Below are 25,706 nucleotides of genomic sequence, written 5' to 3' on the forward strand. Positions count from 1 at the left end.
ACAAAATAGAGTATTGCAAGCTGTGAGCAGAGGTGATTATAACCAATCATATGCTAACAAAACACAGTGTAACAAGTAACAAGACAACCAGTCACAAGCTAAATAATCATAGGCTACAAGCAACCAATAATAGCCTATCCTGTCACAAGCTAACCATTCATAAACTGCATCATAATAGGCTAATCAATCACAATCCATCATAGGGTAACCAGTCATAGTCTAACAAGTAACAATACAATCACAAGCTAAATAATCATAGGCTAAGCAACTACAGTTCAACCAATAATAGGCTGTCCAATTATAAGTTAACCAATCATAAGCAAACCTTAAAGTAGGTTAATCAGTCACAATGCATCATAGGCTCACCCTTTACATGCCCTGTTATAGGCTAACCAAGCGCAGGTTAGCTCATTGTACATTAACCAATCATAGGCTAAATCAGAATCATTATAAGCCAAGTATGTTGATACACACAAGAAATTTGGTGTCTCTCTAGTATTATGTGCAGTACACAGATAATGTAAATATAATTTACAGACAATACACAATATGCACAATACACACAAAATACTCAGTATACAAGCAATATGCAGGCTATATGAGGACAAGCAATAGACACACAATGTACATAGTATTTACAGGTGATAAACAACATACAGATTAAATAGGGACAAGCAATATGTGTGTGTGTCAACAATCACAGACTAACCAACCACAGGCTGAAGCTTATTGTAATATTTGGCAAACTTATGCAGCAGTTGTCTTGTGCTCTTATCATGGCTGTAGACTTGCATTGTACTTTGCCTCATTATAAGTTACTTTGGTTAAAAGCATCTGCCAAATGAATTAAAGGAAAATGTAAATATAAATGTAAATATCCTCAGTTATGGCTCTGCTGGCAAGCTTCATACCACACTTCTGTTTATGCAATAGAGCGCCACTCCAAAAGTCCATTACTGGAGGTGGAATTGTTCTGTTGAATCCTTATTTTATTAGCTGCAGTTTTAGACCATCCTTGCGTTATTGTGGACAAATTATGTTTCCAATAGCTCTTAAAGAGAGTAGAGTTGTCACAGTACCAAAATTCTGATACAAAGTGTAGTTTCTCAGTGCTCAATACCAAAACAATACAGCGGCAAAAAATTAAAAACACCTGTTTCCATCTGTGTGAACTCGATTAAGAATAGAAAAATATTATTTTCTAAAAGTGTTACAGCGTAAAATAACATCTCAATGTTACATTAAAAAAAATAAATAAGTAAATAAATCATTTAAACATGGTCTCATTCAACATTCACCATCTAAATGAAAATACTGTATAGCCTAACATTCATCACATTGTCTAAAATGATACAATATAGCTTAACATTTGTATCTAAATTTAACTTAAAAAACCTTATAGCATTCATCACACTTTGTTTAAAACAAACCCAACATTTATCACAGTGTTACATACATACATACATACATACATACATATATATATATATATATGTGTGTGTGTGTGTGTGTGTGTGTGTGTGTGTGTATAAAACCCCAAATCCAAACGCTGTGTAAAATGTAAATAAATATAAATAAAAATCTCATAGACCCATGTTTTATTCACAGTAGAACATAGAACAAATATCAGATGTTGAAAGTGAGACATTTTACCATTTCATGAAAAACATTAACTCATTTAGAACTTGATGGCAGCAACGCTTCTCAAAAAAGTTGGGACAGGGCCATGTCTACCATTGTGTAGCATCCCCTCTTCTTTTAACAACAGTCTGTAAACGTCTGGAAAGTGACGAGACCAACTGCTGGAGTTTTGGGAATGTTGTCCCATTCTTGTCTGATGTAGGATTCTAGCTGCTCAACAGTCCTGGGTCTTCTTTGGCAGATTTTTCATTTCACGATTCACCAAATCTGGTGAAAGTTTTCTGTTGGTGAAAGGTCTGCACTGCAGACAGGCCAGTTCAGCACCTAGATTCTTCTTCTGCGAAGCCATGCTGTTGTGATGGATGCAGTATGTGGTTTAGCATTGTCTTGCTAACATGTGCAAGGCCTTCCCTGAAAGAGACATTGTCTGGATAGGAGCATATGTTATTCTAAAACCTTTCCAGATGTGTAAGCTGTCGACGCCATAGGCACTAATGCAACCCCATACCATCAGAGATGCAGGTATTTGAACTGTGCGCTGATGACAAACTGGAGGGTCCCTCTCCTCAAGTCCGCAGGACACGGCGTCTGTGGTTTCTAAACAGAATTTCAAATTTAGATTCATCTGACCACAGAACAGTTTTTTGTATTTTTTTTTTTCCCCTCTGCCTCAGTCCATTTTAAACGAGCTTTGGCCCAAAGAAGAAGGCGTTTCTGGATCGTGTTGACATATGTCTGCTTCTTTGCATGATACAGCTTTAACTTGCATTTGTGGATTGCATGGCGGACTGTTTTCAAAGACAGTGATTTCTGGAAGCTTTCCTAAACTCATGCAGTGATTTCCTATACAGAATCATGCCTTTTGATTATATTAGGTACTATAGATGGTGGGATATCCAAAGTCTTCTCAATTTGGATATCCAAATGTTCTCAAAAGTAACATTTTCCTGAAAAGTTTTTCACAGATTGGTGAACCTCTGCCCATCTTTGCTTCTGAGAGACTTTCTAAAATGCTCTTTTTATACCCAGTCATGTGGGTTAGTTGCAAATTGCTCCTCCAGCTTTTTTTATTAGTACCACTTACTTTTCCAGCCTTTTGTTGCCCCTGTCCCAAATTTTTTGATATGCGTTGCTGCCATCAAGTTCTAAATGAGTTATTGTTTTTTCATGAAATGTTAAAATGTCTTACTTTCAACATCTGATATGTATTCTATGTTCTGCTGTCAAAAAATTGGTCTTTGAGATGTGCAAATCATTGCATTCTGTTTTTATTTATATATACAATTTACACTGCATACTAACTTTTTTGGAATTATGGTTGTAAATATAGTATAGCCTAACATACTTCACACTCTGTTTAAACAAATAGAAAAACGAGGTATAACTTTCATTAATTGTTCACTGTTGTTGATTGTTTCATCTTTGCCCACCCAAGTCCAATTAGCATGTATAGTTTGATTAGCCTGTGAGCAGCATAAAACATTGTGGTGTTAGCTAGTGTAAATGAAGAATTTAAAGTATTGACTTTGAGTATTGCATTGTTTGTCAAGCTGTAGCATTGACAAAGCACTGAACTTACGATACATTGGACAGCATTATTGGGGAATATTTATGAAGCCTGGATGTTGACACAGTTACAAACACTCTCAGGTTCTTTTTTCCCTTTTTGCCAGTGTGTATGAAAGTTGTGAAAGAGGACATATAAGTCTATTAACGTAATAAGCTTTTTACTGGCACTTTCTGTCAGGCCTTTGGATGAACTGACTCTGTTTTGACAGTGTGGGTGCATTGAGCATATGTTTAACAGCTGGGGTCTGGCAGTTATAGAAATATGCAGAAATTAGTTTTGGAGTGCAGCTTTTTTTCTTTTTTTATAGCACCAAAGCCTTTATACAGTACTGTGGGAGACCAGCCTTTATTTATTTAATTTTCAGGTAAAATAGAAGTTATTCATTTTTCAGTGTTAGGAAAAAGCAGAAAACATATATGTAAGAGAAAATTACACAAAAGCCTCAACAACTGAACATAATTGATTTTTTTTTTTCTATATTTAGTGTGTCCATCGTTTATTATAGCTTTCTTGCTTTTCGGGAGACTTACTATTAGGTTTTTAGAAGGAATCTGCAGGGATACTTTTCCACACCTGCAAAGTTGATTGAATTTTCTGCCTCTTACAATCCAAATAATAACAATTACAAGTTCAGACTCCTCAATCTATAAAATCTTATTCCACATCTCAAATGTCCAGTTTCAGTGCAAGTGTTCTTTTGTCTATTTTCTTTTTTCAATAACAGCTTCTTGACAGCTACACATCCTCTCAGACCCAAAGCACTGAGTTGTCTTTTCACAGTGGAAGGATTGATAGAAACACCTGTGGATTTTAGATATAAAGCAAGAATGCTGTTTATCTGATGGGGACAAATTTGGTGGTCTACCAGGTCTGGCACAGTAGTTAGAAGTCCCATTTTTTCTATATTTATTGATGTTTGTTGAACTCCAGTTTTGGAAACTCCTGTTTTTCATTTATTTCACCTTCTGTATGTAAGTGGATTATCTGACCTAATTTCCTCAGAAATATCTCCTGAAAAATGTCGTAATTTGTAATGGTTGTTTTGGCTGTTTTGGCTGGGAATTTGATAAATGTAAAGTGGTCTTTGACTTTTGCGCAGTGCTGTAGCTAGGTCTACTTGGTGACCATTTTGGGCACACTCCCTGTTAGTTATTTTCCATCATACAACCTGACTGGGCAATTAAAATAACTAAAATCACTAAACTAAGTCATTTTGACCTTTTAATGCAAATAACAAGAAACAAATATTTTCCAGGTTGTTTTTGCTAGTTTACTTGCGTGTATCTCCACAAACATAGCGAGTGCCTACTGGTGAGCTGCAGGTGTTTCTCTGATGCCAAGCCTGGCTTATGTATTTCACTAGATTTGCCTTACAAGGAATTATCTGACTTTATCACAACTATGCATGTACTTAGTTGAAAAATTAAGTAGAAAACATGACACATGATTAAGTCATTAGTGTAAAACAGTTAACACATCTTGTTACCAGATACTTCATGAAAGGAGTGAATTGTGGCAAGCAATGAAGTCTCACAAAAGATAAAGTCTCACGACAAACATGTTTACTGTATTAACAGGATAGGAATTACTGAATTTACTACTGATGGACAGTTTGGCTAAATAACAGCACTTTTCTTCCAGTGATGTGTATTCCTGTTGAATTGTTATAAGTCAGACATTTAAAATAAAGCCAGGACATTACAATCCTCACAGAAAATGAACCAAACTGAAATAACAGGAGGCAGCTGATAGGCGGTGGTGCTGTGCCCACCAGCATGCTGAAACTGCCCAATCCAAAAATAGATGCTTCTTACAGATAAGTATATTATTTCCATGGCAAATCATGCAAATTGTAATGGAATAAATAAAACTCAATTTACACTGTTTCGTTTTTTCTTTTTCAAAAATGATATAGGCAAATAAGGCTGTACTACTGCAGAATGCATAACAAATATTAATTTATTCATTCATTCATTCATTTAATCATTCATTATTGTTGAAGAGAACATGCTACGCTGCACTCTTTTCTCTCCCTTTGAGCGTTTATTGCTGGAAACATTCATATGCAAATCGTGGGCGGAAGGCTCTTTCCATGTACACTGATTTATATGACCGTTTGTGATTTATAAATGACTCAGCCACAGCTCAAAGTGTGCGCTCAGTCTTATAAATTATTTGTGCGCAAATGCTGAAAATTTTTCTTAGGAACAAATTTAGTTTGAAATTCAAATACATTTTAAATAAGGCCCCTGACAAAGAATTCAACACCTATTTTCACTCAGTCCTTTGCCCTAGCTAGAGCTCATGTAAAGAATTTCACTGAAGATAATAAAACGGAATGGCCCTTAAGGTGGTGTTGTGGATTCTTCTGAGGAGAGATGAAAACGTCAAGCAGGTGATTAAAACCAGTATTGAAATGGACAGCTAGTCTCACAAGCCAGACTTATGTATATCTCTAGAGAGTCTAGTGGGATTCAGGAGGTGGAGCTGGAAATTTTTAGAAAGTTAGAAATGAAGTTGGAGGAGCTTCAGGCACAGTTCTTTTCCCAACTTCAGTTATTTCATAACTCTGTTAATAAACCCTTGATGTGATGTGGTTAAAGATTAGGTAATAAAGAAAAGTGTTTTGCCAACCTGTCACATTAAAGCTGAAAGCTGGTATTAGCCAGGCTGTTAAATGCAGTGTTCTCTGACCTTGCCTGAGCAGACAGGTCAGATTTGTGGAAATGATAAGATAAACAAGCTGTGGGCCTTGCCTGGTAAATACAGCTTAAATAAGACATGTTGTTCAGTATGATATTAGGACAGTATTTCAGCCTGTAGGAAACACTGAGTGGTCAACAGACAAAGCCTTTTGCGGCAGTTTCAGGCAAAATTCAGACGCCTTCTGCAAACGTGTTGTGTGTAAAACAGCAACACAGACGTAAACATTCAGTTTATGGCCTGTGTGCATGGTCAGCATTTGAGGGAGGACCACACAAAACAAAGGAAGACTGTACAAAGAAGTAGGTGGAGATGATACATGTGTCTGATTAGGAGATTAAGTGGAATATGTAAAGCTTGAGCAACTTGTGATGGCTGATTTTGTGTTGATTTTCCTCTGCTTTTTGAAACCAGTCATGAATTTGCGATAGGGTGTCAAAAGATGTGATAAGCTGCAGTCCTAAGAGCATTAGGCAAGCTGTGGCCGCATATTGCAATCGCATGTAGACACATTTTGTGTTACATACTTCTGGCCCAGAGCCTCTGTTGTACTGCTTAATTAGAAAGAGGATGCAAGTAGACTCAAGGGGATCTTATCATACCCCCTTATACAAGTACCTTGGTTAATGTTATGTGTATGTGCTATATCAGTATGGTGAGCTTTATGAGTGAAAATAGATCTTTACAATTATATATGTGGTATAAAATATATATGGATGGATATATAAGGTTAAAGCAACAATAACAAGAACATGACGTTGCACAACACGTACACAAATTCCATCTGTAAGAACTCCTTCATATGCTTGAGGTCAATAGGTCAGTGGCTGTAGAAATAAACAACTAAACATCTTAGTAAAATAATGAGTCATAACAATCATGTTAGCAAATATTAGAGGGATAGAAATTAATAGAAAAACCTTTCTTATTTATATGGCCCATATCATGGAAGCCAACGTTTTCCTCCCTTTTTGAATCTAGAGTTTGATGTAGTCTCTAAACATTGTTAAAGTTTCAAACTCCCCAGTCCGTACAGTCCAAATCAAAGCCAAGTTGCAAAAGCGACCCATTTTGAAGTCATTGTTCTTGTGAGGTCAATGCATTTATTTCATGTATCTGCCGTATATATGGCAGTTTAGCTCCACCTATTTATGCTGAAGTTATAAGAGTGTTTTGTTGCGGAGTGCCTTCTGAGAGACAGAGAAAGAGAGTGAAAGAGAGAGTGAGAGAAAAGGAGAGATAGACTGAGAGACAGAGGGGGGGGAGTGAGAAAGAGAGTGAGATACAAGAAGACAGGAAAAGAGAGAGATATAAAAAATAAATAAAGGCATCCACTACAAATATGGATAAAGCCAATGAATTCTGTCCCTGAAAATTGAACTAAGCTCCATTTATCCCTTTGCTGATTCACCACAAAACTTTTACTGGTACATCCTCACTACAGAGCTCAACACACACACACACACACTCAAACACACAGAGAGGGGGGGGGGCAAATAAATCATTTAACTATCATTTAATTTAGTTATTATTGTTATTTAGCTATACAACACTTTACTATACATAAAGTTAATTACATAATTAATCACATACTTGCACAATGAATTGCATTTAAAACATTACATTCTGTATTCACAGATCTGCACTTCAGACTTTTTTCAGTATGTTTACGTGATTACCATTCAAAAGTCAGAGAACACGCTTCATTTATTAAATTTGCTGTCAAAACTGCCATTAGGTACAAGGTAAGTACAAACATACAATTAACAGAAAATTACACAGAAACCTCAACAGCTCATCTTTAGGGAGACTTGCTTTCAGTTTTTTTAAAGAAATCTGTACAGATATTTTTCCACACTTCCCAAGTTCAGTCATACAGTTTGGTTCCATTTTCTACCTTTTTCTGATGGTGACGGTTTGGATGGTCTACCAGGTCCTGTACAGTTATTAGGAGTATTACTTTGTCTATTCCTCTGATTAGACTCTGGTTCTCTGGTTGTTTCAATGAGCTATGAGTGAGCAATCAACATAATTACAACAGGCTTTTGTTAGCACAAAGTATGTAACAACGAGTTGTGACACTGATACTGCAGTGGAAAGCTGTGAGGTGTGCATCATGGAGATGTGACAGTGCATCGTGAAGACATAGAATTGACAATCCATTTGTTATACCTTGAATGCAGCTGCAACTGCATGATTATAGCCATCATTTTTCTTCATTCAAATTTTGTTCAAAATATTATGAAAATTCCAAATTGTCAATCCAGTATTGTAAATCAAATTGAATTATGGGCGCAGTATATTATTACACCATGTCATATCGCTGTTGTTTATTACTAGTTATAACTGCAATTCTAAGGGTTGTAATGAAAAGGTAATATATCAAACACAGTCCCTTAAATAATGATTCAACCCAAGCTCAAATTTACCTTGGTGGAAAATATGCCAAGACATGGAAGCTCTGATTAGATTTAAAACTTGGCCATAAATATTTAAGTGTCCTACTCATCATGCAGATGAAAAATGTTCACTTAATTTAGTAGATCATTTGGAGCTCTATAGGGTACAGAAACAGATTTGTGGAATTTTCTTTTTTTTTCCCTAGTTCTCATTACCGCAACAAGACAGATATTAAGTTTTCTCAAGACAAATTTTAGTCATTTTAAGTTGGATTTCTGTATTTGCCATAAGAATAACCTGCATGTGTATCAAACCTTTAAAACAGAAGGGAGATGTACGAGGGTAAAAATGAAATGCCTTAAAGCATCTCCAACCTAGCTTAGTAGCAATCTTCTAACAGACAACAAACTTTATACAAAACTCATGGGTAGAAAAAAAGCGTACCGGTTCTTAAAGAAATCAGAAGCAGGAATTCTCTGCTGTCTTTTGAAGAGCAAGCTGCACATTAGGGAATATCCTTTTTTTTTTTTTAGAAATGCATTGAAATCATACAACGCTGCATGAGGTCCATATCTAAAAGGCCACCAAATAATTAGCTTGATCAGAGAGGCACCCAAAAGTATTAGCTATGCCAACTTTGTCACATGTTTCTGTAAATATTTCTGGTCAAATGGAATGGGATTGAGTTAGGAACAGAGGGGAAGGCAGGTAGACTGGAAAACAGCATGGAATGATGCATTAGGGACTTTGCATAACCCTCATCATTACCATTCTTTATTCATATGAAAATCCCCCAAAGAGCACATCTGACAGCTAGGGTAAAGTAGTTAATAAATTTAAGTTCTCTGCTTGGCCACATGGGATGTTCAGGATGCATATTATGAATATTATTTGTATTATGCACATAATGTAAGACAGCACAGCGGCAAAAAAACAGATATCATTTTGCTTTGGTTACCACTCAAGTCACTGGCTTTATGCACTACTGGACATCTTCTATCTGGAACTACACTATATCCAAAAGTATCTAGACACCACCTCTAAATAGTGAATTCAGCTAGTTTAAGGTGCACCCATTTGCTGACACAGGGGTTCAAATGTGTATAATTTCCATAGAAAAGCACTGATCAGTAGAATGGGGCAGCATCAGTACCTGACCTCACTAATATTCTTGAGGTCGAATGCAATCAAATCCTTACAGCAATGTTCCAACATCTAGGGTAAAACCTTCCCAGAAGAGTAGAGGCTGTTACTGCAGCAGGGACTGAAAATCATGGACAACTTGGACAGGCAGGGGTCAAAACATAAGCAGGCAAAGTAATCCAAGACATAATGAAAATAATGAAGACAAGAACAGGCATCAATGCCAAAAGACAGGGAAAAAAATAAAAAAACAGACATTGGGATATAAGAAACACAACTAGGAAAACTAAGGAACTCAGACTGTTTTAGAAATGCTCAGAAAACCATGTCAAGACCTCACAAAGACTAAAAACAAATAAAGGTATATAAATATGGAGACACACAGTTAGTAACAGTGATGACGATGAGGGTTCGGTAGGAACTGAGAACCAGTCCTAGATAGATTGGTCTGTCTGAAGGTTTCCAAGAGGGGGGAACTCATAACAATTAAATGTGTTTATTTTGTGACTGATATAAGCCACGTTTTAAGTGCCCTATGCTGTATGTATTCTTTGTTTCTGTTGAATTGTTCCATGTGGGTGTGGGATGAAAAGGGGACATTGTTTGTCATTTCCTTAAATGAAAAATAAAAAAATCACAAAGAAAAAACTACCTGTAATATTTTAATGGCAGATAACCAACCTATACCAACCTATTTTTGGATATTGATCTAGAACCAACCTATACAAACATATTTTTTGGATATCTAGTATGTAAGTGCATTTGTGTATATTATGTGTGGTTTATCATTGTTGAACATGAATTTTGTTGTCTTGTTGTTTAAACCTGAATGTTTTTGTTGCTAACAGAACTTCCCTTTTTGGAAAAACATGACTTTTGAATTGATTTGTGTTTTTCTTTTGTTTCTCTCTTCTTCTTCAGGCTTTGTCAGACTCAGCCACACGAACCATGACAGAAACAGAGTCACAGGACGATGTTTTCGGTAAGGAGCTTTTTGCACATTATTTTTGCTTTATTTGTTTATTTGTTTGTTTTTGTTATGGAGGTGCGGTTGGAGGAGGTTGTAAAGCTTGGAGTTGTTGGGAGGAGTCAGTAATGGCTGTGTCTCATGGCAACGTCTGAAAGCTTTTCCTGCTTTCAGCTTAGAGAACAAAGTGAAGCTAAAGCTTAGCTGCCATGCTAAAAGCTCTCCACAATGATAGCAGTGCATTTTCTCTCACAGCTTTCAACACAATCTCTTGACCTCTGAAGATGGGACTGAAGCATTGGTTTTCAGTTGTCCTCAGAACCAACCTTAGTTGATTTTGGTGTTTTCCTTGCTGAAACACACCTGATCCAGTTGATTAGCTGTGCACCATCAGCAGTGATTAACAATTAGCTATGCTACATACTTTTGTCCATGTTTATAGATTTATGGGGCTCTAGTCTTGTCACATGCTTTCATCCATTTGTAGAATTAACATTGTCATACATTGTGAGAAACAGTTTGTGGCAAATGTCTGATGGTCTAGGCATGGCACAGATTATTTTCCATTACTTGTTAGCTATATTAGCCTTGTAGCTCTGCTGCAAAGCCTTTTCAGTCCTGATGTTTTACCTGGAGTTTTACCTGCTGATCCAACTGATTAGCACATTAACAAGCCAGGCTCAGTATTAGGGGGTGGCCATGCCCCACCAGCTTCGCCCCAGTGAAGGTTGCTGATTGAATTGATTATTTTATTAGCCTACTAGTATTTTAATTTCATATTGTCTACTTTTAACTGCTTCATTTAAATTAAGCTCTGGTTTATTCTCAAGGTGACACTGGCATTACAACTGGCCCTGACTGCAGGTGGGCATACAAATGTAAATTTTGTGAAATGTAAAGACTGCGCATCAAATTAAACATAAGCAAATTATGGATCAATCGGATAATAGCTTGAGACTTAACTGCTGCATAACTTATCTTCAGTGTAAATGCATTTTTTAGATTAAGATATTTTTGCCTACATATTTTGCAATGTTCTAACAAGTTTAAATGCAGTATCAGTATGGTATAGCAGATAAAATAGTCTAAAAGTTATTTAATTAAAGTTTAATTAGTGGGCTGAATAATCATATACAGTTCTGTACAAAAACCAGAGACCACCTTTCATTTTTTTTTTAATTTTCAATCTGAATGGCCATTAAGTACAAGTTATTCATTATTCAGCTTCTCAGGAGATTAAATGTAGAGTAATTCACTTGGATGAGGAAGGGAAAGTCAAAGGAAAAATAAGTAAAAAGAGAGAGAAAAGAAAATCAAGTATGTGTGGACAAATAAGAAGCAAAATTGCAAACTAAGCTAATGGTGTTCTCAAAACAGTGGACTGACCACCCCAGAGTCCAGACTTCAACATCAAATTGAATGTGTTTGGGATCACTTAGATTGTGTGAACAGAAAATTTATCAGTTTTTTATGTGGACAGACTGCCCCTCTGTTTTTTTGGATGCCCCGCTCAAGATTTTATTATAGGAAAAAGCCCTTGCTGAGCTTAAGTGTGTATGTTACAGCAAGAAAACACTAAAATATGCAGGAAACGTGGGCTCTTGGACAACAATTAGGAAAGATTGTGCTGTAGTGAAAGTGGAAGTGATGTTGTAGGTCTGTGAGAGGACAGATGAGGGTGCTGTGCTGCTCTCATGAGCCCCAGACCTGCAGAAGTGTAATTGGATAACACAGTAGCAGCCAAGCATTTGGGCATATCTATTCATGAAGGGCTTTTCCTTATTTTTACTAGTTTAAAACTAACATATGGAAAGATGCAGTGACTAAAAACCAAATCTTCCTTTTTAAATTCTTCACAGTAGCCCCACTTTATCTTGATGCAGTTTTGCACACTCTTGGCATTCCCTCAAGTGTCTTCACAAAAAGCCCCCCGGGATGCTTTTCCAACAGGACAGAAGAAGATACACATATGCTCACACCACACACACTGAGAAACAAACTTCTTGGTGGAGGATTAATAAAATTCTGTTTACATTTAAAATGTTTTGGTGTATGGATATAAATTCCAATGCTTATATTTGTCTTAGAAACAAATTTCAAGCAATTAAGCATAAGCCTTTGAACAAAAAAGAAGGGGTGTAATGGCTCATTCACCTTCCTCAAGCTAAAGTTGGAGAGAGAATCCCCCCTTCATCCTAACACAAAGCTAGAGGAATTAGTGCGCATTCAGTGAAAAGAGCTTTTGTGAGGTCAGGCACGGATGTTGGACGAGACAACCTAACTCGCAGTTCATGTTCCAGTTCATCCCAAAGGTGTTCAGTGGGGTTGAGGTCAGGGCTCTGTGCAGACCAAGCTCATTAAGCATTGTCTTTACGGGCACTGTCATGCTGGAAAGGAAAATAGCCTTCCCCAAACTGTTGCCACCAAGTTGGAAACGTAATTGTCTAAAATGTCTCTGTGTGCTGTAGAATTAAGATTACTTACATTTCATGAACTGACTCATGACAAAGGTAGCATCCTATGGCAGTGCCATGTAAAGTCACTGAGCACTTCGGTATGACCTATTTTACTGCCAATGTTTATCTGTGGAATTTGTATGGCTATGTGCTCTATTTTGTACATCCTTCAGCAGTGGGTGTGGCTGAAACACCTGAACTCAGTAATTAACCATATTTTTGCCATATAGAATATAAATTGGATGAGAAATTAAAAACTATGTAATTTATGTTTTTGCAATACAATTTTACAATACAATACAATTTTAAACAATACAGTTTTATTGATTTGTGCAAACACAGAATATTTGGATAAATGGACATTAATGGGTTAATAAGGTAACTAATGAGCAGCCAGTTAATTAGCCGCTATTGGCTTGATAATGGCATTACATGGGCATTATAATGGACACCTAAAATAAAGTATGTCTCAGAAATCTTTTTCTTTGCACCCCCACCCCAACCCTGCAGTTTAACACAAAGTCTGTGTCCATGCCTGCAGCTCTGAGGCACAGACTATAGTGCTGGTGAAAAAAACTTAATTAAATCTTTTGTGTAATGCAAGAATAGTTGTTATTCTCTTGCTGTTTTGAATGAGGATTATGCCGTGTCTGCAGGTAGCTCCTGTTGGCCGCTCTAAAAAAACAAAGAGACGGTGCAAGAAACACGATGATATAACGTCAAATTTAAGGACAAAGAGAAAAATGTTCCGTGCAAGAGAAAAAGGCTCTTTTTCAAACCTTTTTCGCCTGGCTGATACACCTTTAAAGGAGAAATAAACTGTGGAGTTTGAGCCCAGACAGTTAAAAAGTGACACACACCCCAGCCATGGTTGTCATGAGCACCAGATCAATAGAAAAGCCATTTACACACTGAAAGACCTCCTTACAAGGTAGAGAGAGAGAGAGAGACAGACAGAGAGAGAGAGAAGCCCTATTTACACCTGATATTAATATGCATCTTGAGTGATCAGATCACAAATGGTCAGAGGGAATGATCTATATCTATCGGTCTGTCTGTGACTCAGCAACAACATTTAATATCAAATTATTCAATATTTACTGTCTCCACCCTTTGTTACAGCATCCATTTTTTTCAGGAGGCTTGCTTTTAGTTTTTCTAAGAAATCTGCAGGGGTATTTCTTCACACCTCCAAAGATGTAAAGAGGTTTGTGTTGTTGAATTTTCTGCTTCGCATGATTCAATTATTCCCAAATTCCTTAGCACATTCAGTGATGTTGAGGACTGGATTCTGAAATAGTTAGTTCATTGCTCTGAGAACATCAGCAGGGTCTTTGTTTAATTTGCAAATTTCCTTTTCTTAGTACCAGCTACTTGGCAGCTACATGTCTTTTCAGACTTATAGCATTGAGTAGTATTGTCGCAGTGGAAGGATGGACAGGAACATCAGCATTTTTTTTCTCAGAACTGAAGCAAGAGTGGAGCTTGATTTGCTCTGAAAGATGAAAGCTTTAAGTGCTGAAAAATCAAAGCTTTATCTGATGGGGAAAGTTTTGGTGGTCTGCCAGGTCTGCCATGGTTGTTAGATGTCCCTTTTTCTCTATATGCTTTTTTCACTTATTTTCATTTGTTTTTTTTTCTCTTCCTTATGCATATCTAATCTCCCCAGAAATATCTCCTGAAAAATAATAACAGTCGTTTTGACTGAAAATTAAATAAATCAATAGTGGGCTGTCTGTCTGTCTGTCTGTATATCTGTCTGAAGGTTGAGATTTATGTGAAACATAATTTTCAAGCAATTTTTTCAGTAACACAAAGCAAATTAACAACAGTCGAACCACATCATTTTTTTTTTCAAGTTTATTACAGAAAGCTGGTTTAGGTGGCTTACAATTAGTGTTGCCAGTGCAGAAATATCTACTCACCCAATGAAGCTGACAGAGGAGAATCAGCAATTTTACAAGATTAGACTATCCCCTCTTGCTCAATTAAGTTAATTTAATGAAAGATCTCCAGTCTGTTTTTGTAGACCTTGACATACATTGACAATGTATACAATATATGCAATGACATTAATATGTCAAGATCCCTTGTGATTCATTATGTAATAATCATGGTATATTATGAACATAATTAATATTAAACTTTTATTTTGCTGTATTTCCTTTAACAGTGTCTTTGATTTAAGCTGTCTGTTGAGTTTCAGACAAGTGTCAAGAGAACTGTAGGAGGCTTTGCTATTATCCAGTGTGTTTGATTAGCCTTGTCTGGGGGCCTCTTTCTGCTACCTGCATTTTCTTGTTTTCTCCCATTTGGTGGCTCGGAACAAACACTGGAATCAGATCAGCCGTTTTTAAACGCTATTAAAAGCCCATTAACTGGATGGCAGAGAGAGCCTATTAGTGCGGCTCATGGCTCTACCATGCTGTCCATCTGATGCATCTTAGCTGACCCTTCACTCAGCCTATGGTCAGCTTTATAGCTGGATACCCTGGGTTGTACTTCAGTTTAATCCCTAAAGGTTGTTCCATACTAAACGTGAAGAAAATAACATTTTGTAAGATTGAAAGCAGCACACATTGCTTTAATATTTAATGAGAGCTTTATAATGTAAATGTTCACGTATATCCATAACCTGTTTTGAGGTGCTTTTTATTCAGAATAACAGCATTATGGGATGTGACGCTTTCTAAAAAAGATTTTCAGTGTTGTACCTGTGGAATGTCCAGTGCTGTGGTGATGTATACATCAGTGTCAGGTCAGAGTTGACGAGCTGACCCACAAGCTTTATTCCTGAGATGATGCTGAACCTCGCCTCTGCCTTGCCCTTTTGTGGGGCTCTATGAATAGCTTGAACTTATCATTATCACTATCAAATTTACTATATATTATGACGTTTGTGTTTTCCCCAAGAAACTCTGTGGAGTCAGGGGTACAGGCCATACCTGGGGTGTTTATTTCAAACTGCAGAACAGCTCAAAAAGAGCCAGGAAAGCTCAACAGCCTAGCATTCTCTGTGCTAAAAACAAACACACCCGTTCACTTTTTTCAGTACGGGTTAATTCTGGTTCACTGAAGCTTCGTTGGCGCAAATTTAGGGGATAAAGTCCCAGGTCTGAAGGAGATTGTTGTTTGTGGTGGAGCATTTAGCTAATGTTACTCTTGTTCCACTGTTTAATTCAATTAAATTCAGCCTCACAGATGCTCTATTGATGCAGTTTTAGAGAATAAATATTCAAATTTGCAGTTGAAATTTATGGCAGTTATCAGGTTAATCACGAGCAAAACCAATACATGCTGGTCTGTGCTTTTTTTTTACCAAGGCTGATTTTACCAAGGTTGACAGAGGGGAATCAGGTACTTAAACAGCCCCCTTTATTCAGCTTAGTTCATTTAGCTAGCGTTAGCACTCCAGATTTCCATGCTATGGTCAAATCTAGTTAATATTGTACTCTTTATTTTTTGTCAGATGTCTTTTGGTTTTTGAAATAGAGATTATTGTGTGGAATCGACTCCATTGATTCCTGTCACTTGAAATCAGAATTAGAGTTGACTCCAAAATATCTGAAATCAAACAGCCCTAATAGAGGGCAGTATTCCCTATTCACACTTCGTTTAGAAACCGGCAGGCAAGGGAGCATTTACAATTTGCATGATCATGCATGATCTTTGCAGGGTTGTGGGAAGTGGTAATTTCAGAACCACAACTGCCAAAAACAATAATAATACAGAGATCTGAACTTTTTAATAATTTGAGTGTAGCGAAGATACACACACACACGCAGATTGTGGTGCAAAAAGAGAAAGTGTGTGTAGGCCTGTTTGATAACCCAACACAGCCTAATACTCCGTTTAAACGTTTAAAAAATCCTCTAACGTAACCATTTTTTTAAAAAAAGTTTTATCTCCTGCTTATCATGCTTTCTCACTGCGTGACTGTGGGCGTGACACAATCGGTTACATACGGTGCAACATATCAACAATCTGATTGGTCGACCAGAATGAGAAAGCAGAGAGATGTCAATTATATGTATATATTGCCTCATTATGACTCAGTTTGACACATTATGTTTGACGCATCAAAAAAAAAAAAAATCAAATGAAAAAAAGGCAGATAATTTAGTATGACATCATAGTTCATGTCATGTATATAGCACTTAAAATTTCAGCACCTCCAACTTAAAGCACCTCTCAATGTCCCTGGATCTTTGCATTCTAAATGAGTGTTATGGTTTAGTGATGCTCCTATGCTGCTTTTAGTAGTTCCTTGAGCGTGACAATAATACATAAAACATACATTTTTTAATCTACATAGGTTTACATTATGTCTTTATGGGTACTATAGTGTAGGCTAGATCACACTGATGAAAAGTGAGAGTTAAATAACTGTATTAGTCAGTGTTCTCAGCAGCGAGCTTTGATGCCGTTTGATCTGTTGCTCTGGTGGATTTGGTGTTTGGTGTTTGGTTTCTCCTGTGTGTCATTTTGTACTTTTTTTGTTGTTTGTCTCTCTGAGTGTTGAATGAGTCAGTGCTGACGGAGACTGTGGCCCTGGTTAATGTACTTTCTGCTTTGAGCTCTGCTAATGAACTAGCTGTGGGTGTGCTTTAGAAAAAACACACTTTGTTCCGTCTCCTCCACTACATCAGGAAAGCTGGAAGAGTGCATTTTATGCAATTACATATGTATCTCCTGGAACCAGGGATTCGGGGAGGCGTTTTTAATTGGGCACTATAATTTTGATCACCATGCGCCGAGAGACTAGTCTATTGTAAACTTCTATCTTGTAGCTACACATATTGACCATTTTATTATACCTACAACAGTATCGTGTAGAATTTCCAGTAGTATTTATAGTCAAAACAGCCATTAAGTACAAGTTATTCACTTTTCAGAGTTTATTATTTAAGAGCTTTGGCAGTTTTGGTAGCCACTTTCAGTAGTTTGTATAAAATATCACACATTGGAATGTTCTGAACTCTGGAGAAATGCAGATTATACGGATCCAGTCCACCAGTCTAATTAATCTTATCCATATAGTGTTTTCTGGGAACTGCATCTAAAGTGTCTAATGTCATGCTGTAGGTTTTTTAAAAAAAAAATTTAATTACTCACTTGAGTGGGAAATATGAATATAAATTAAATCGTCTACAAAATGACAAATATTCATTCTAAATTTAATCAAGAATGTAGTTGGTTTCAGCATTGCTTCAGACTTTTTGTTGCCATCTCCTGGCTGCTGTGTTAAACTCTGCTTACTATTTCCATGACAGCTCTCTGTTTTCGCACATGCACAGACTGAGAAAAATGAGAGAAATCAGAATGTGCATGTGCTGAAAAACCTGATTGTTGAGCTAAAACCTAGCTCTCTTTATCTGATTTCTTAATCCGATTTCTTGACCTTAATCCAATCTTAGATATCAGAGTATGATTAACATGACCACTTTGAAGTATGATTAATATAACTGCCTGCATCCGGTAATGATCAGATTGTTCAGAAGTGCAGAAGTGCATGTAAACACACTGTCACCATTAGATAAAGAATACTTGAAGCTTTCATTTTTGAGAGAGAAAATCAAGCTCCGCTCTTGCTTCAGAGCTGAAAAAATCCACAGATGTTTCTGTCCATCCTTCTTTGGTGAGAAGACAGCCCAATACTATAGGTCTGAATGGAGGTGTACAGCATGAAACAGTTGTTGAGAAAAAGAAATAGACAAAAAAGGAGAACATTTTCTCTAGAACACAGAGACTGGTCATGTGAGAGTAAGAGAATTCAGACCTCAGCGTTATTGAATGTGTTTGGAATTACTTGGATATGAGAAGCAGAAAATGCAACAAACTTTTAAGATTAAACTATGGAGGTATGAACAAATATCAGATTTCGTAGAAAAACTGAAAGCAGGTCTCCAAAAGGAATAGAATCTCTAATAAAGGCAATGGTGGCCACACTAAATATTGAAAATTTGATATTATATTTAGTTGTTTTTTTTCTTAATGCTGAAAAATGAAGAAGTTGTACTTAATGGCCATTTTGAAGGTAAATTAAGTAAATTAGATGGTAAATTAGTAACTGAATAATAAACCTTAGTATGTAATAAGCTTGTGATTTTAAGAGGTTAAATAAATGAAACAAGGTCTCCAACTTTTGCACAGTGCAGTATGGAGGGGTACAAATGTATCAGATACAGGGCTAATAAATCATGCAGCGACAAATTAGTGACAGTCATTAATTGTAAGCCTACCAAGTGAACCTATATAGTAGGTGTTTCTCATAAAAGGGCTAACAGACAATGTGCTCTTGCTAAAAAGGGATTCGGGAAACAATAACAGGGCTTGCATGTGCATGTTGTGGCCGCATCCAAGCACATTATGTGCTACATATTCTCAAACTTACATCTCATACATACATCTATGCATATAATTATACATACATCTGATCCTGAGAGCTGAAATAATGTTTTTCTGTTGGTAAATATTCTCTCAGCACGTGTCTGGGGACTAATCCTCTCGAGGCTCATTCTCTTCAGTCTCGTGCATCAGTCTAGCTGCTGTGTCTGCTGCCATTGTTAAAGGAAGCCTCCCAAAAACACGCTTTTGAGATACTACCACTAATTTATGCCTCTTTATGAAAGGTGGACCAGCTGCTCATAGTAGCCCAAACTTTAGTAAATGGGAGTGGAATATGTCATCAGCTGCGGTTCCAATAACCCGCTTTTTTGCTTTCCTCCCACGTGTTGTGTGATTGTCACTCAAATGCACATGCATGAGGGATAGGAATACATTTTGTGTTTTTCCTTGGACACAGCCTATAAGTTGTGTGTTTAGGCTTGTGCACCAATTTGATATGACACGCTGACAGGATGCATCTAATTTGCACCTGGAAAGTCTTAGTACATCAGGCACTCTGTGTGAAAGTGACATGCACCACAGAGTCTTTGAAGGTATGTATGTATGTATGTATGTATGTATGTATATGTATATATATATATATATATATATATATATATATATATATATATATATATATATATATATATATATATATATAATGACATTTTTATGTAATAAAAATAACACATGCACATGTGAACATACACTGAACATTGTGTGTTTTTTTTTGTTTTGTTTTGTTTTGTTTTTCCCAGTATGTGAAATTGAGCAAATAAACAGCAACTGTGCATTAAATTATGCAGAATGGAGTTCTCTGTAGAGGATGTATAACTTATTTTCACTGAGAACATCAACAACACTGTCATCAGCAACATCAACAGATGTCATTTTGGAGTGCTATGTCAAACATACTTTATTTTTAAACTGTTTTACTTTTTAATTATTATTATTTTGTAGAAAAAATTGAAACAATTAAACAATCCTGACAGCAGAGGGTGCTTCAACACCCCCACTTCTCTTGTCCATCTCCCAGCATGCACCCAGTATTGGGTTGCTCCTAGTCTAACACTAACTACACAGCAGGCTTCTGGACAAGCTTTAGCTTTGGCTTGATGGAGCAGGATGAAAATGCAAAAGCAGATAAGAAACCATGTGGAGAGATAAGAAGGGTTGAGTGTGTAATGAATCCTGGCTGGGTTTGGACAGTAAACAGTGGGAGACAGTGGGGCTGCTGGCATGGATGTGCTTTTAAAGGCCAGCAGAAGTCAGTGGAAAAAGCTGATAAGTGGAGTCAGAATGGATAGCAGTTCAATTAGTGCATGACTAAAGTGAATTTACAGTTTCAGTCAAAAATTTAGACGGACCAGATTGTGTTTTTCTTTATCTTAAAGATGTGTTAGAATCAGAATGAGACTTTTTTGGCTGACAATAGATTTATAAAAGAAGACAACAGAAGTAGTGGATCTGGGGTCTGTCTAATGAAGCAGATTCAACTTGGACAGACTTTTTGACTAAGTTCAAGTTTCAGCTTCAAAAATCTAATAAACAGCCACAAGATTCCTTATTTTACATAATTAGACAGCTTGCCGTACTTATTTGTTATTAGTTAGCTTTGTTACAGCTCATCTAGATAGCTCACAGTATAAATTGTGTCTCCACAACTTTCCAGCCTCCAACCTCTGGGATATCAACTTTCCAGCCTCTCAAAATTCTAGTAGTGCTAGTCTCTTTTTTGGGTTTAGAAAGCACAGACCTCAGGAATGACTGCAGCCCAAATTAAACATAAAAACTTCCGGCTCCCGAGTGGCGCAACCGTCTAAGCATTGGCCCTATCATCAGGAGATCGCGAGTTCGATCCCTGGTGATGCTACAGCCATCCGTAACCGGGAGTCCGAGAGAGCACAATTGGCCTCGCTCTCTCTGGGTGGGTAGGATGGCCCCTCCTTCTCCCCCCATCACTTAACGCGATGCTAGCCAGCGCAGGCATCTGTTAGCTGACGTAACAGATCTGGCGGTTGGCGCTTTCCTCCAGCGCGTTCGGCTGTCCAGTGACGTTGCGTGAGCGGCAGCTCGAAAAGAAGCGGTGGTTGGCTTCACAGATCTTGGAGGAAGCCTGTGTTAGCCTTCACCCTCCTAGCGTTGATAGTATCGTGTGATTGGGGGAGTCCTAACTAGATTAAAAAAAAAATATTTCCACCCCAAATCAAGTTAATTTCCCAAAAGAGAAAAAAGAACAAAAATACAAAAGCATGTCCTAACTCTCCAATATAAACAAAGACGAAATCCAGACCAGCCAGCAAGATGGGAGCGTCACAAAGAAGTGTTCATTCACTTTGCCACTGTTTTAGTTTAATGACAATACGATATCATTTGTGTGGGAGATTTTATGGAAAAGTCTCTCTTAAAAACATCAATAATGTAGGCCGTGCACCTTTTGTGACAGCCATGCCAATACCTCCCACATAATGCAGGATGGACATGTGCCCTGCATGCCCTTCAGTTTATCAGTCTCCATTCAAAGCTATAAAGCTGTTAATATGCAGACCGATAAGAAATTTCAAACTATTCAAATAATATTCACTTATATTTCAAACGAACTTCAACATCATTTAAGTGGGTTTAAAGTCATTTTTGTGTTCTGCAACTTTTCTACATATCTGTACTTCAGTGTTCTTTACAGACTGCTTTGGACATCCTGAACAATCGCAGTGTTTCTTGGTGTTTTTTTGCAAATCAAGGTATTTACGTAATCAAACAAGAAAAAGGCATATTTGTTGATTCACCAGTGAGTATATTGCATGGAATAAAAAATTATTCAGTACAGTATAACGCATATAGGAACGTACACTATATGACAAAGTATATGGACACCTGACACGTCTCTTGTGTGAGCCTGCTGGACATCCCATTCCAAGACCAAGGGCATTAATATTATCTGATTATTTTTCATTATACCGTAAAAATAATCAGAATGTGATATTTTTGTAATGTTCACCCTTATTTCTGGTTTGGAAGTAATTACTATTAATTTTAAAGTGAAATAAAATTAATTACCATTAATGTTGATTTTGTGAGCGATCCTTTTTATTTAGCGTAACACAGGGAACTGCAGGCTGGCACAACTTCATCAGTTTATCCAGTTCATTACAGATTCTGTTCAGAACATTCTCCATATTCAAGGACAAATCGCAAGGCAAATAAACATGACCAACTGAATCACAATAAGGTCCTTTAATGTTTTTTCCTATGGATCGGTTAGCTGTCCCTGTCTCTCTGTCTCTCTTTTCCTCTTCCCCTCTCTCTCTCCTTCTCTCTTTGTAATTAAGAGTTTTCTGGCTCCTCTGTGTCACTTAGTTCTGATCAGCTGGATATTGTTTCCGCTCCGTTGCTGCAGTGTGTTAGAGTTGATGTCTCTCTTATTTTCTGTCAGACTGCTGGAGCCTGTGGAAAAGCCTACACCAAGCTAGGAAAGTGTAAAAAATGACTTGTGTACTAGTGCTGCACAATACATCATTTATTATCGTTAATGCGATACAGATACAGATATTGCAGAAGTCTACAGCAGCACAGTATCGTGTTAACATTGCTAAACACAACAACTTACATTAAACCTATTTAAGTGAAATTGCTGCACTTTTTGCTTTAAATTTAAGTTTTGCCATTCCAAGATATTTATATGGAGACTGCTAACAAACTTAAATTTTAAACAAACCGTAGTGTTGGGATTGTGAGCATCCAGTTGAGTGATTCTGAGTGTTTTCACAAATGAAGGTCTATAAAAATAAATTATTTTGGTCAGAATAATGCCGGCCACTCTTTAACCACAGCACATTACTGATCCACCAGTAAGATTTTTAATATATTGCAAGTTGTCTTAAGATTATTCAAGACAATAGAAAACATATAGGAACATATGCTATATGAATAAAAGTATGTGGACACCTGACCATCACACCTGTATAGGCTTGTTGGACATCCCATTCTAAAACAATGGGCATTAATATGGTTACCCCTTTGCAGCTATAACAGTCTCTACTCATCTGGGAAGAGTTTCCACAAGATTTTAGACTGTGTCTGTGGTCATTTGTGCCCATTTAGTCAAAAGGACCTAGGTCAGGCACTAATGTTGGACGAGAAGGCCTGGCTTGCAATCAACTTTCCAATTCATCCCAAAGATGTTCAGTGGGGTTGTGGTTGGGGCTCTGTGCAGGCCACTGGAGTTGCTCCACACCAAACTCCTCAAACCATGTCTTTATGGACTATGGGCTTTGTGCACAGGGGCACAGTCATGCTGTAACAGGAAAAGGCTTTCCCCAAACTGTTGCCACAAAGTTGGAAGCATATAATTGTTTGAAATGTCTTTGTATACTGTAGGATTAACATTACTCTTCACTGAAACTAAGGGGCCTAGCCTAAACCTTGATCCCTCCTCCACCAAACTTAGATGGAGGAGGCATTCTCCTGGTATCTGCCAAACCCAGATTCATCCATCAGTCTGCCAGAGTGAAGCTTGATTCATCACTTCAGAGTGCATGTTTCTACTGCTCCAGAGTCTCATTGCGACATCCACCACTCTAGCTGAAGCTTGGCATTGCGCATAGTGATCTTGGGCTTGCAGCTGCTCAGCCATGAAAACCACGAATTTCATTAAGCTCTTAACTCACAGTTCTTGTGCTGATGTTGCTTCCAGAAGCAATATGGAAATTCGTAGTGAGTGATGGGTGCTACTGCCATTGTGTGTCTATGGAGATTTCATGGCTATGTGCTTGCTTTTTTTGTTTTTTTGGTTTTTTTTTTGAAAAATCTGTACATTTTGTTACAGCTATATGAGTGAACAAAATAAGGTTAATCAGAATGTATTTATTACCTTCAGTAATTCCAACTGAACCTGAACATAGAGTCAGGTGAACATGAAAACAAAGTGAACGTAGTTTTCATTGTTCATCAACAACACCCAGTGAGAGCAACAGTGATACCTCTGTGATTGTAGCCTCTCGTTCTCATACCACTACATTACTTGTTTTGAGGGGGACTGGAGCTTTCAACCTCCTGTTACTTTTGCTAGAGAGTTACTGATATATCCATAGTTTTCCCACAAGCTCTCTCGAGCATAGTCTGCTGAAAGCACTCCGGTTCTAATGTGATTGATATTGCTGGCATCAGCACCATTTTCTTCGTATAAATTATACTTTGGTGAGAAACAGATTCATGTTAGCTCATTGTTAACACAGAACCACAAAACACTTTGGATTTGTTGGTTGTGGCTTTGACTGTCAAGGGTCATCTTTATAATATGTGGTCTGAAAAGTAATACAGTGCCGTATTTATTCCTCCCTTATATGCTGCTGTATTGCGAATAGCTGAGGCTGATAGAAGGATTATAATAGGGCTACTGATGTGATTCTGCACCAGAGACTGGGTGTTACGGCGCAGAAACAACAAAGTTCCCCTTAGCACAGTAACGTAGGGTTAGCCACCAAATGGTTTCATTTCTGCTGCTTATCTATGAGGGCTGCTGTTTTCCACACAGATAAACTCTGTGAACAGTGGTCATTTATTAAAGCGATAGTTGCTCCAGCCACAACAACAAGATTAATCAGAAGTGACTTTCACACTGACTCTTTTGGGATAGGTTCACACTGTTGTCAAAAGTGACCCAAATCTCGTCTGTTTCTTAAAGGAAGTCAATTCTCATCATGCATTATGTCAAAATTTTAGCCTAGTATCCCAAAATAATTACTTATTTTCTCAAAATTAGGAGTATTATCTCTAAATAATGACTTATTTTCTCAAATATTTGAGATATCTCAAAATAGTTACTATGTTGAAATAATGACTTATTTTCTTACATGTTGACCTATTATCTCGAAATAATGACTTATAATGAAATTTAATATGTACTGTAATAGTCATAATTTTGAGATACTAAATCAAAATGTTGAGAAAGTCATTATTTCAACATATGTTGAAATAACTTTACATGACTTTTTTTGACTTATCTTGAAATAATGACATCTCAAAATCATGACTTACTTATTACCATAATAATGTCTTTCTCCTCTAACTAAGAGGGATGGGCTTCTATGACCAGCAGGAAACTGAAAAAAAAGTGAGATTTAATTTATGAAATAATGTATACTTTTACATCACTCCAACTAAACATTCCTGAATTCCTGGTTGGAGTTAATCTTGAGGAAAGTTTTCAGTGGAGGGACAGTGAGGTTCCTTTTTTTGAGTGTTCTTTTTCACATGGGGTTCGGTTCAGGAGCATGACCTGTTCAGACTAATGTCAGCTGTAGGCAACGTAACAAGAACAACCAACTGGAGAAATAGAACTCACAATACCACTTTTTTCTTTTCTGATTGTGTGTGTGTGTGTGTGTGTGTGTGTGTGTGTGTGTGTGTGTGTGTGTGTGTGTGTAGTGTGTGTGAACTG

At 37.2% G+C, this 25,706-nt stretch overlaps 1 protein-coding gene across 1 annotated transcript in view; it reads left to right on the plus strand.

Moving 5' to 3' along the window:
- Nucleotides 1-25,706, plus strand: part of LOC118797459 (myelin basic protein-like) — a 93,334-nt gene that overhangs the window by 50,400 nt on the left and 17,228 nt on the right. The window contains exon 3 of the mRNA XM_036556828.1: nt 10,379-10,439. Coding sequence (XP_036412721.1) covers nt 10,379-10,439 — 61 coding nt within the window. The remainder of the gene's footprint in view (nt 1-10,378; nt 10,440-25,706) is intronic.

Source organism: Colossoma macropomum, unplaced genomic scaffold (assembly GCF_904425465.1).
Source record: "Colossoma macropomum unplaced genomic scaffold, Colossoma_macropomum, whole genome shotgun sequence".
NCBI lineage: Eukaryota > Metazoa > Chordata > Actinopteri > Characiformes > Serrasalmidae > Colossoma > Colossoma macropomum.